At 21.3% G+C, this 12,635-nt stretch overlaps 3 protein-coding genes across 7 annotated transcripts; 1 reads left to right on the top strand and 2 right to left on the bottom strand.

The window, feature by feature from the left end:
* Positions 1-661: 661 nt before the first annotated feature.
* Positions 662-1,759, top strand: LOC107999954 (stimulator of interferon genes protein homolog). Its single transcript, XM_017060026.3, has one exon. The coding sequence runs from the start codon at positions 662-664 to the stop codon at positions 1,652-1,654; it is 993 nt and encodes a 330-aa protein (XP_016915515.2). The 3' UTR covers positions 1,655-1,759.
* Positions 1,751-3,968, bottom strand: LOC107999955 (eukaryotic translation initiation factor 4E-binding protein). 3 transcript variants are annotated; one of them, XM_017060027.3, is made up of 4 exons: positions 3,817-3,968; positions 3,361-3,519; positions 2,344-2,499; positions 1,751-2,134 (listed from the first exon to the last, which is right to left on the bottom strand). In XM_017060027.3, the coding sequence occupies exons 2-4, from the start codon at positions 3,500-3,502 to the stop codon at positions 2,085-2,087; spliced, it is 348 nt and encodes a 115-aa protein (XP_016915516.1). In that variant the 5' UTR covers positions 3,503-3,519; positions 3,817-3,968; the 3' UTR covers positions 1,751-2,084. The 3 variants fall into 3 exon arrangements, with proteins under 3 accessions (XP_016915516.1, XP_061934927.1, XP_061934928.1); XM_062078943.1 differs by having other exon boundaries at positions 3,872-3,906; XM_062078944.1 differs by having other exon boundaries at positions 3,604-3,873.
* Positions 3,969-6,491: 2,523 nt separating this feature from the next.
* Positions 6,492-11,111, bottom strand: LOC108000026 (eukaryotic initiation factor 4A-I). 3 transcript variants are annotated; one of them, XR_001766446.3, is made up of 8 exons: positions 10,859-11,111; positions 9,814-9,931; positions 9,547-9,694; positions 9,364-9,473; positions 8,941-9,216; positions 8,165-8,616; positions 7,864-8,059; positions 6,492-6,738 (listed from the first exon to the last, which is right to left on the bottom strand). XR_001766446.3 is itself a non-coding variant. In XM_017060151.3 (7 exons), exons 1-7 carry the CDS (start codon positions 10,879-10,881, stop codon positions 7,915-7,917), a joined length of 1,272 nt encoding a protein of 423 aa, XP_016915640.1. In that variant the 5' UTR covers positions 10,882-11,111; the 3' UTR covers positions 6,492-7,914. The 3 variants fall into 3 exon arrangements, 1 of the variants encoding a protein (XP_016915640.1); XR_001766445.3 differs by having other exon boundaries at positions 7,823-8,059; XM_017060151.3 differs by having other exon boundaries at positions 6,492-8,059.
* Between the last annotated feature and the right edge of the window lie 1,524 nt (positions 11,112-12,635).

Genomic DNA, 12,635 nt, shown 5'->3' on the forward strand with positions numbered 1-12,635 from the left:
ATTGTGAAAAAATCCACTGTCTCGCGCGCGACTTCTATCAGCCTCTTTTGTTGTCATTCGTCTGCGGACAGATTCGAGGTTTTACGGCGGTTTACCAAGCAGCTGATTGGTCCATTGTAGGATATGGCGCTAATCAGCAGCAAAAATCACCTGCTTAGATATTTATTTTACGATGCACTTAAAATTGATATATATGTCTGTTCGTCTTCTATAAGAAATAAATCTTTTTAACTATATGACAATTTTCATAGAAAATGTTTCTAGATTATATGCTTTATCGATCGTACATGTTTTCGATTGTACCGTAGGTCAATCGACTTGTTTCACTTACGTTAACAGCGCTGTGACCTAGCGATATATGAATTATTTTTTTCTTTCATTTTCTCTATTTTATTTCCTTGTCTTTATTATATGATATATTTTGCTTTTTTTGTTTTAATATATTAGTAATTTTTTAAATTTTCTAATCTCTTTTATTTATATATGAAAAATATATTCTTTTTTTTTATGATTTCTATTATATATTTCTATTATCTCCATGTTTGATATCAAAATCGTTCCATTAATAGTGACATAAGTGTGCGATAAATTATCATGAAATGTAGATATATCTTTTTATACATAATATATTAATATATGTGTAAAATATATAATTTGTCAAATGGATGAAAAAATTAGATTATTCATTATAAATTGTATTATTACAAATATTGTAATAGGAATATATTCGAATATAATAAATAACAGTACAATTTTTCACAATTTTATTTTTGGTTTACTTTATTTTGTAATTTTACAAATTATTGCTATTTTATTAAAATTGTATCAATATATTTGCAATATAAATATTACAAAAAAAAATAGTTTGAAATTTGATGAAAATATTTTGAACTTTATATTAAACTTAATAATTTTTATTATATTAACTGTGATTAAACATTATTATTTTGATAATTACATTAAATTATTTGATCCATTAACATTATGGATGTTATTACAAATTATAAATTCTAATAAATGGAAGAAAAAAAATATTCATGATATTAATTCGATGCAAGGTTTGGATTATGGAACTGGATTAGCATACAACTATTATTATGGATATTTAAAAGTTATACTTCCTTCAACTGGTAATCTTAATAAAGGATTAATTGAGAAAATAGAAAATATTGAAGATATACATAATATAAATATAATGGTCCATAAATTATTTATTTTGATTCCTTCATCATCATATATTCCACCTGATCTTAAAGAAGCTTCATATCAATGGATGGAAAGTGCAATGGATTTGGAAGATGAAGTGCGTAATCGAGCAGGAGTAAAAAGGAGATTGTATCACAATAGTATATATAAAATTTATCCTAATGGACAAAGATCAAATGTACCTCTATACATAGTGGTAGAAGGTGCAACACCTTTATTAACTTTTTTTGAAGTTCAAAAACACAGTCATTCAGAAACAAATATATATAAGAAATATTGTAAAGAAATCGTACAAAAATTTTATATAAAATTACAAGAGCTAATAGATAATGATCCAGAATGTGCAGATCTTTGTGAATTAATTTATTATGATGATTATGATTGTAATAAAATTAAGATTAATATTGCAAAAATCTTATTAGAAAGATTATCAAAAATTAAAACATAAATATAAAAAATAATACATCTATCAAAATTTTAACATATTCCGTTAAAAACATAAAATATTTTCAGTTATTGTAATTTGCAGAAATAAACAACTACATTACCAAAATATCATTTATTTATTGTAGTACAAATATATATGAAAATTAATTATAAAATAACATGTTTAGTAATGCAAATTTGGATGTACTAATTTAAATTTTTTTATCATCTTTGTTAGCAAATATGATGATAAAATGCAATATATGAATATAACTATATCAATTATATTTAATATTTCTCAATTATATTATATAAACACTTATTTAAGGCCCCTGATAGTATATATTTATACAAAAATGCTATTTTGCTAATATATTTTTGTATGGTTACATTGATTATTACTACTTATTAAAATTGCTGGCACATTATGAATATATTCTTATCACAATTTATTACATGTCCATTTCAAATTGTTCTGCAGATTCTTCAATTACTGGAGTGTCTGTAAGATTAATAAAATCATAACGTATAATTTATAAATTATAAATATATATTAAATGAATTTTTTTAACATTTAAGAAATAGAGCAAGTATCTATCTCATTTAACTATTAATTTCTAAATAAATAAATTAAAAAAATAAATAATTAAAATATATATGCATTTATATGCATACGTGCAACAAATGAACAAAATATATATATATTCTAACCTTTGATAATTTGATTCTTTACTGATGTCAAAGGATTTGGTGATGTATGTTTCAATAATTCTCCAGGTATAGATGGCATATTTCGTGGTGGTGTTCGTGATATAGGAGAATTTCGTAAATTCATTAAAAAATCACGTTCATAAACAATACGAGTACCTGTATAATTTATCTTTTATAATTATTTATAAAATGAAAATTTTTTAGGATTTTTTTTTAAATTCTTATCATATTATAGCAATTTTTTATAAATATCATATTTAATAAAATTTTTTTTTAAAGAATTTTTTACAAAGAAAAAAAATCTTATTTAAAATAATATTTTTAATGGCTATTTTTTATTTTACGATATTTTTTTATATTTTATATTTTTTATATTTTAATTGATTTAGATATATAAGAATAAATATGCTAATTATAAAATATAAATACCAGAAATTATTTATGTATAAATTATAAATTAAAGATTCAATTTTTTATATTTTTACCGAAAAAATTAATAATTAAAATTTAATTAGACTTGTTTATTTTTAAATTACATTAAATATTAAATAATTTATATCTACCAATTATATCTCTGAGAATGTAATGTAAGATTTTAAAAAAGTTACTAGAATATATAAATATAATATATAAATTTTATAATACTCTACAAGAATATAAAAAAAATGAATTTAAAAATAAAAATATATTAATATTTATTTATTAATATTTAATAAAATTATTATATTTCATAACAGAATTAAAACATATAATAATGTTTATATCAAAATTCAAAATATATATAATATTAATAATTACATTAATAATTTAATTATTAATATTATTTTTTTAAAACTGTTTGTTTACTTTTGTTATAATTACTCAAAAATTATTAAAAAAATTTATTTTCAAATAAATTATTATTAATCAATTATTTATTAATCTATATAATACTATTGTATGAAATATACTAAAATTGTATTGATTAAAAAAAAAAATATTACATTAATAATAACATTAGAAAAAAAAGACACTGACCTCCAGGCGTAGTTGAAAAAAGTGTTCCACCAGGGGTGGATGAATAATCATTAGGTAATTGACTAGGATCATTAATAACAATTCGTTTCGAAGGTATGTTTTGACTTTGGGTAGCTTGCCTTGCAATCGGTGATGCGGACATACTTGATCTTTCAGTTTCTTTGAAAATAAAAATAATTTTTATTTAAGATAATGTGTTTAAACAACACATAAAAATAAAATCTGTAAACAATTCATTATTACTGTTGACAAATAATTTTACTGCGTAATTTATAAAAAAATAATGGACTGTGAACTCGACTTGTAAGTATAAATATAAACAGTCATTAAATGAAAAAGAAACAAAAAATCGCTTTTTTCCAAATTTTACATCATATTCATTCCTACTAGTTTAATCGGCTTAAATATTGCACGTTTATAATAATCTGAATTAAGTATAAACAAAGTATAACATACGTGTAACCTAAAAAATCGAATCACGAACGAACACAACAATTCACAAAAGTCTCACCATACGATAAGTGATTGTTTTATATAAGTTCACAAGTTCTCCCCACTCCTAAAATACTACAGAAAAATGCTATCTAAAGCATTAGCAATCATTGGCGCGAACTATCGTATTATCATTGTACTAAATTCAAGTACAATAATTAAATATTCAAATATTGTAATACAATTTTTTATTTTTTAAAATTATATTTATACATCTTCTATATAAAAAGTTTAAAATTTCATAAATTTATATAATATAAATTTTTATTACGTAGCATATTGATTTCTATTTTTATTAAATGATTATATTTAATTATCAAGAAAAAACAAATATAAATTTTTACAAATTTTCATTATTTTTGATTAAAGAAATTTTAATAAAGTTTTAATAATATATATTATATTCTTTAAAAATTTATTTTATCTGAAAAATTTATTTAATTATAAAAAATATATTATAATTAAAATGCAATACATATATATATATTGTTAAATAATATAAAAAAAACTATTAAGGCCCATCATATTTAAAAGATGAAAAAAGATTTCTATTCTTAATTTTTTTTTGTAAATATATTCTAAGTAAAATATACATTTTGTGGAATAAAAATTTATATTTTTTTTATTTTTACGATTTTATTTCTTTTAAATTTATTTCAAATATCTTGCTATAAATTTAAATAAATTTTTTCAAACATTTATTTTTTAGATATTCTACTTAAATATATTTTAATTATTACAATAAATAACATAATGAGAATAAAAGTACATGTATTTCATAAATATTTAAATATAAAAATTTACTGAAAAAAATAAATGGTTAAATTTGATTTTAAAATTATTTAAAAAATTTTATATTTCAAATTTGATTGAAAATCTTTGTTTTTCATTTATATTCATTAATAATATTAGTATTAATAATAATAAAATTACTAAAAGAATTAAAAATAATGATAATAATATAAAAAAATAATTTGGATAAAAACTTTTAATAAAAATTTAAAATAAAAATAAAAAACTTAAATAAAAAATAAAAACTTTTGTTATAACTTAAATATATGTGAAATAAAGGAAAATGATACATCGATAATATCATTAAATAATTTTATATAATTTTTTATTTATTATTACATAATTTATATTAATTATTATTAAATAATATTCAATTGCCGTTTTATTATATTTAAAATAATTATATATTTGATTTGTGTCGATCTGAAAATTATTTAAAGACTTTGTGATATAATACTTATGAATTTTTTTTTTTAAATATTTTTTGTGGAAAAATTGTAATTTATTATTATTAAAAATTTCTTTTTTCATTTAATATTAATATTAGATGTATCATATCCGATTTTTTGAAAATAAAATTCATAATTTTTTATTAATTAATAATTAATAAAAAATCATAAAAAATTTATAAAAAACATACTCAATTGAAAAACTTTATATTATTATTGAAGTTCATGTATATTATATTTTTTCTTGAAATATTTGTATTAAAAAAATAAATTTTAACGATTTTCTAAATTAATAATCAATTAATAATCATTTAATTTGTTAATTATTCAATAATATTTAAAAAGAATCATTTAAAACTGTAAAAAAATAGAAACTTAATTTGCAATTCATTTTGGAAAAGCAAATTTTTAATATTTAATTTATGGACAAATATCGATGAAACAATAGACTGAAAATTCAGTTTTTAAATATTTTATACCAATACAGTATATAATCATAGTATTATTTATTATTGATTATATTATTATTAGTTACTTATTATATTACATATATATTATGATTATTTGATTAAAATAAATAATTACGTTAAAATGAAAATAGATCTTTTCCGAATATAACTTATTTTATTTTATTATATTAATAAAAATTAGTATCGTCTGAAATCTATTAGGATGCAACAATATACTTAATAATTCGCCAAAATAAAATAAATAGAAATAACTATTTAAATTAATATAGATAAGTAAAAATAGTAATGCAATGATTCTATCGTATGAACGACATCCACATTTATTGTGTTGATTGTAAGAGTTCAATTTAATCATATATATGGTTATTAACCATATATATATATTATTTGTATCATGTGTAAATACAATAAAACTCACAATAGCTCACTATTTCAAAAAATTTGTAATATTTACAGAATTTAATAATAAACAGTTTTCGGAAATTCGAGCAGTTTCTAAAAATATGTATACACAAGCAAGAAAATACAAAATTAATAATATTAAATGTCAAAATATATATATATACATATATTTATAATATAAATAATATATATCATAAATATATATATATAATATAATATATATATAAAAAAGTTTATTAAGTTTTATGAAATTACTCCAACTTTCGAAAACTATTATAGATGTTACATGAAACTATGCTGGAATAATTAAACGTTTATTCATAATACATTTTCTTTACGAAAGAAAATATATATACACATACATACATATATATATATATACACATATATATATATACTTTTATATATATACACACACATATATATATATACATATTATATATATATAAAAGTTCTCACAATATAAGACACATTAAAATTTTACTTTTAAAAAAGTACACAAATACACAATTAATGCAATGAAAAATATTTTCATGTTTTTTTTATTGATAAGATATAAAATGATCGTGTAAAAGTCTGACTTCTATAATCATTAAAAATAAATAATGCAAGCGTATATATAAATAATTCGACATTTATATTATATTGTTAATAACCTGCAAAGGGCAGGAAATTAGAGAGGTAATCGATTTACAAAACTTCTATATTGAATCACGAAATTTGGTCTTTATTTCCAAAAATATCTCCCTCATTTCTGGACCGCTCAAAATTGCCTGCAAATACAAATAAAAACTGTGAGAACTTTTTGAATTATATGTATAATTCTTGTTTTCGATATGATCTGGTGATGAAATTTATTGTATTGATTTATATATGGTTTTTTTCTTTTTAAATATAATTCATCTAAACTTCTTTTGTATAAAATAAAATATCTTTTCAAGTATTTCAACATAATAGTGAATGCAATAACAAAAACCACAATTAAAAGGTCAAACACTTTATTTCTTAATGAAAGTATGTACTTAGGATTTGGGACATACAAAAAATTCGTATCATCTAAAGTCTGAATGTACATCTCCTTCGACAACGCTTGTGATTGAAATACCCTTTCCAATACCCGACTAAACCTCTGCCTAGACAAACACGTTGTAATCGCGGCGGTAAAAGTGTTGAAGATGGACCATGAAATATGGAATAAATCATCCAGTTGGAAAAGTTATATAAGAAAGAAGATGAAATAAAATTATTCAAGATAAAAGATTTGAAATTCATAACAGAATGTGGATATGTTAGATAAAATTGTAAGTGCATTTACGCAAAATATAAAATCTCTTGAGATAGTAGAGAAGTAAAAGAACAACCAAAGTTGGTTGAATTATCTCACTTCTCAGTTTCTTTTTATTTTACCGCCTCACAGTATCAGTAATCGCAATGATTGTATTTTGTCGAGGCGATATTATTAATTCGTATTGGAAATTGGAACAATTTCGGTATTTATAGTCACAATGATAGGGATATTAGAGATATTAACAGTAAAGAGTTATATAATAGGAGTAATAGCAGGGAAAATAGTAGTAATAAATATTGAACAAGAAGAGAGTAGCGCAAGAGTATATACCAATAACAGTAATAATAGTAAGAGTAATAGTGGTAGGAATAGCAGTATAGTAGTATCCGTAGTGATAATTGTAATAATTATAATGTAATAGTACTAATTTTTTTCTCTAGCGTAACAGATAACTATTTCTGTAATCTACTGTTATAAAATGAAATTGAGATGAGAACGTTTGGAATATTTCGGTAGATCGCGTTTACATAAGCGATTATAGTTCACCAATTCACTCTATATATACTCACACACCATGAGAGATCAGCTGAGAGCTCCGTATTTCACTTACTTTTATTATTTTTTTTTTTTAATTATAATGAATTATAGCCAATAGTCAGATTTAAATCAAATCTGCGACATTCATTGGCATTTCTTCGATACTAGTATTATAGAATTGTTCAATATCTTTCAAGGTTCGTTTATCGTCGTCAGTTACCAAGTTAATTGCCACTCCCTTGCGACCGAAACGACCACCTCGACCGATTCTGTAATAATTTATACATTACAATTATTATAAATTAATGAAATCAAAAATATAATTTAAAATTATATCTGATAATAATAAATAAATATGCATAAATATCACTTACCTGTGAATATAATTTTCACGATTGGAAGGTAAATCATAATTGATGACAAGTGAAACCTGTTGAACATCAATACCACGTGCTAAAAGATCGGTTGTTATAAGAACACGAGATGATCCAGTTCTAAACTGCCTCATAATGAGATCTCGTTCTTTCTGTTCCATATCTCCATGCATAGCAGAGACCGTAAAGTCACGAGTGCGCATACTTTCTGTTAACCAATCTACTTTACGCCGCGTGTTACAAAAGATAACTGCTTGAGTGATACTCAATGTATCATATAGGTCACAAAGTGTTTCAAATTTCCATTCTTCACGCTCAACGTAGATGAAAAATTGTTTAATACCCTCTAGTGTAAGTTCTTCTTTTTTAACCAAAATACGAATTGGATTTCGCATGAAGCATTTAGATACATCTAATACATCTGATGGCATTGTAGCAGATAGTAATATAACCTGAAAAAATTTTTTATTTTTTTAAATCAATCTGTTTATATGACTTTTAATATAAAAAATATATAAATTATTAAAATTTTACAAATACAATGTATAATTTTATATAATTATAAATATATTTCAGATTAAATTTCATATTTATTAATTATATAACATCATATTATAAAAGCAAAAAAAAAAAAAATTTATAAAAAATGTAATACAAGTATATTTTTATCTTATACAATTTAAATTTTATTATGGAACAAGATATATTTTAATAGCTAAAAAACTTACTAAAAAATAAATCATCACATAAAAAATATAATTAAAACTTATATATACCTGTACTTCATGAGGTAATAATTTAAAAACATCATGAATTTGATCCTTGAAACCACGAGAGAGCATCTCATCAGCTTCATCTAGTACAAATAGTTTGATACTACTGGCCCGTAATGCCCGCCGACTAATCATATCATAAACTCTACCAGGTGTACCAACTACTATGTGAACACCTTGATCCAATTTTCGCATATCTTCACGTACATTAGTACCTCCAATACATGCATGACATTCTGCATGCATAAAATCTCCCAAAGCAATAACAACTTTTTGAATCTAAAAAATTTTGATTTATAATGCTAGATTTAATTTAATTTAAATATTTATATTATTCATTTTTTAGTCTTTAGTTTCTTAAACATATTTATTTAAACGTATTTTTTTTTAATTAATAATAAAATTATTAATTTCATTTATACTTACTTGTTGAGCAAGCTCACGAGTTGGTGCTAGAATCAAAGCTTGACACTCTTTAATGGTAGTGTCAATTTGTTGTAAAATAGAAATTGAAAATGTAGCAGTCTTGCCAGTTCCTGTTAAATATTCCATCAATTAGAAATTTTATTTTGTTATTTTTATAGCAAATAAAATATAAAATTTTCTTACCTGACTGTGCCTGTGCAATCACATCGTGTCCTCTTATACATGGCAGAATGGCACGCTGTTGAATTGCAGAAGGTTTTTCAAAACCATAAGCATAAATACCACGTAATAATTCCTCTTTCAGATTCATTTCATCAAAGTTGTCAACGACCTAATATATATTAAAAAAATATATAATGTAAAATATAATAAATTTTTAAAAAATTTAAATTAAATTATATTTAATTTTTCATTTTAATATAATAATATATATCATAATTATTAACTTACAACATCCCAATTTGATTCAATGATTCCATCAGGCTCCATACCAGGAGGGCCATCATATGTTTGTTGATCACTTTCACTTGGACCATTTTTGGAATCTCCTGCCCATTGATCATCGTTTCTGAAATATAAATAATGAATTATATAAAAAAATTTATTTACATTTAAATATATAATTTAAATTAATTTATTTATAAAATATTTATTATTTTTAATTATTATAGCAAAAATTAATACATAATTTCAATACATTGACTTTCAAATTATACGTTTACTATAAAATAATAAAAGCAAAATGATATAAATAATTTTCTATTTTAACGACCTTGAAACATAAAACTCAACGTCATAGTATATCAATTTTGCAATAAATATTATAAGGTATTTCAATTTAAGAATATCGAGAAATAGTCAATAACAAATAAACATAATAATGTAATTAAAATAGATTATTAAATAGATATGATAATGAATTTATCGATGACTTGATAGATACGTTGACAGTGACTCACGCAAAAGCATGCCCGAACAAGTAAAACGTGTCTTCATTATAAGATATATAATATAGATAATTTTATGCAGTATTTCGAACAGTGTTTATTTTACTGTGTTTTTTCTGTCAAAACTAAAGAAAATTTATTTTTTATTACGTAATTTCAAATGCAAAGTAAAACGTGTTTGCATGACGAGTAGTCTTTAATTCTTATAATAAAGATTAAAATATATTTTTGACAAGTTTTACTATTCGCCATGTAAATAATTGTTATGATTTCTAATCACAACAATAGCGAGGTTATAAAAAGAAGTAGAAATAAGAGATTAACATTAATTTTGTGAACAATGTGACAAAAACGAATGCACGCCATGTTGTCAGTCTCGTGTCCATGCATTAGCTGATTGCCGCACTATTTTTTAAGAATATATCATTAAGTGTCGACGTCTAACCGTACACAACATAAGATTTACAGAAACATAACATAAATAAAAAATTTATGAAATATAAGAAAGCATGCATATTTTTTAATTACGTGTGAAAAACCGAACTTACCTTCGCTCAGACGTATGCGACATGTTCCGCTCACGGTAGGTCGACGGAAAGGACGAGTTCCTATTGCGTCACAAGGAATATTCTTATGAATGCCGCACAACGGCGCTGCAAACAGTCTTCAAATTTTCAATGAACTTTTCTTATAACTGAACACATAAAAAATACTCAAAAGAATTCGAACGTTTTGGAATATAAACTTTTAGGAACATATAATAGCTTTTTATACAATTCTTTGGTTTTTATTATATTTGTTTCTTCAAATACTTATTGCGCATAAGGGAAGTACGTCAATTACCCACAATCCTTTGCGACCTTATAGTGGGGTGTGTGAGGCAAATACAAATGTATTGTCGATCATGTATACACATCTATTTTACGTTTCTAATTTTTTCAAAAACAATTCGAACTTATTTATTAAAATATATTTTTCTTATTTCAAATAATTTTATTTTTATTATTTATTATACTAAGTAAATTTTCTAGTTGCTATAAAGATTCCAAATGTTTTTTTCTATGTTGAATGTGTTTTTTTTCTATGTTAAATGTTTGAAGCTTTAATACTAATTTCAAATAATTAAAATAATATATAATCAAAGAATGAAAAATTTGATAATTTTATTACAAATAATAAATATAATTGTTAAACTTAATATAAATATATTAAAATTTTATGATTGAAATACTTTTATTGTTAATAATTTTATAATATATTATTTTATAACATAATATATATTTATATATTTTTTTATAATATATATGCAGATGTATATAGATATATAGATAATAAAAAATAATAGATATACGTGAGATATTATAAGATAATAGATATATATAAATTATACAAATAATTTTCATTTTTAAATTATTTTCTAAGATATTTTAATGAAATTATATGCGAATAAATATTTACTATAGAAATATTTTTTTCATAATATATATAATATTTACAAAATAAATTTAATAACATAAAGATTATTATAACGATAAGTGCGAATATATTATAAAAGAGCTCTAAAATTATTACAAAATATTTGCAATAAATAAATTCACAACTTTAAATTATATGTATAATAGTATATATATATATATATAATATATAATATATTATATATATATATATATTATATATTGTTATTATTATATCAATGCGCTCAAATTTGATTAAAAACAATATAATTAAATGTCGAGAAAATAATAAAAAAATATGAGAAGCTATCCTGTTTTTGTGATTTGATATATCGTATATACGTATATATTCGTTATAACTCAATATGTTTTATATATGTAATATATGTAACATAATATTATAGAATATATATTATCATTTATTTATATTCTTTTAGTTTTAAGTTAAATATAATTTGTAAATATAATTTAAATAAATTTACATTATACATTATTACATTATATCATATTTCAGAAAAAATCTAATGATTTATATCACATTTTTAATATCATCTTTGATTGTGTATCAAAATTTCAATTTTGCTTATATAAAAGTAAATGAAATAATTTTTTATTTTTTCAAACATTTTTCTGACATTAAGATATAGAATTCTCCACATTTTATTAAATTTAGATTGATATAACACTTATTTTCTTTTCTTTCTACATCAAATAAATAATTTATTTATTTATATAATTATATAATTTATATAATTTATTAATTATATAAATAAATTTAAAAAATTTGAAATTTTTTCCGAGTTTATATATTTTCTATTATTTAAAATTTTCGAATGTAAAACATATTCAACAGCAATTTTATTCCAATATA

The sequence above is a fragment of the Apis cerana genome, linkage group LG8, assembly GCF_029169275.1.
Source record: "Apis cerana isolate GH-2021 linkage group LG8, AcerK_1.0, whole genome shotgun sequence".
Classification (NCBI taxonomy): Eukaryota; Metazoa; Arthropoda; class Insecta; order Hymenoptera; family Apidae; genus Apis; species Apis cerana.

What these genes read in the sequence shown, in the direction of transcription:
- LOC107999954 (XM_017060026.3), top strand. Translation starts at nt 662, where the DNA reads ATGGATGAAAAAATTAGATTATTCATTATAAATTGTATTATTACAAAT.
- LOC107999955 (XM_017060027.3), bottom strand. Translation starts at nt 3,502, where the DNA reads ATGTCCGCATCACCGATTGCAAGGCAAGCTACCCAAAGTCAAAACATA. An exon ending in TTTTTCAACTACGCCTGGAG is followed by an intron (nt 2,500 to 3,360) that starts GTCAGTGTCTTT and finishes TAAATTATACAG; the next exon opens with GTACTCGTATTGTTTATGAA. An exon ending in AAAGAATCAAATTATCAAAG is followed by an intron (nt 2,135 to 2,343) that starts GTTAGAATATAT and finishes TTAATCTTACAG; the next exon opens with ACACTCCAGTAATTGAAGAA.
- LOC108000026 (XM_017060151.3), bottom strand. Translation starts at nt 10,881, where the DNA reads ATGTCGCATACGTCTGAGCGAAG. An exon ending in TTGAATCAAATTGGGATGTT is followed by an intron (nt 9,695 to 9,813) that starts GTAAGTTAATAA and finishes AATATATATTAG; the next exon opens with GTCGTTGACAACTTTGATGA. An exon ending in CGTGAAAATTATATTCACAG is followed by an intron (nt 8,060 to 8,164) that starts GTAAGTGATATT and finishes AAATTATTACAG; the next exon opens with AATCGGTCGAGGTGGTCGTT.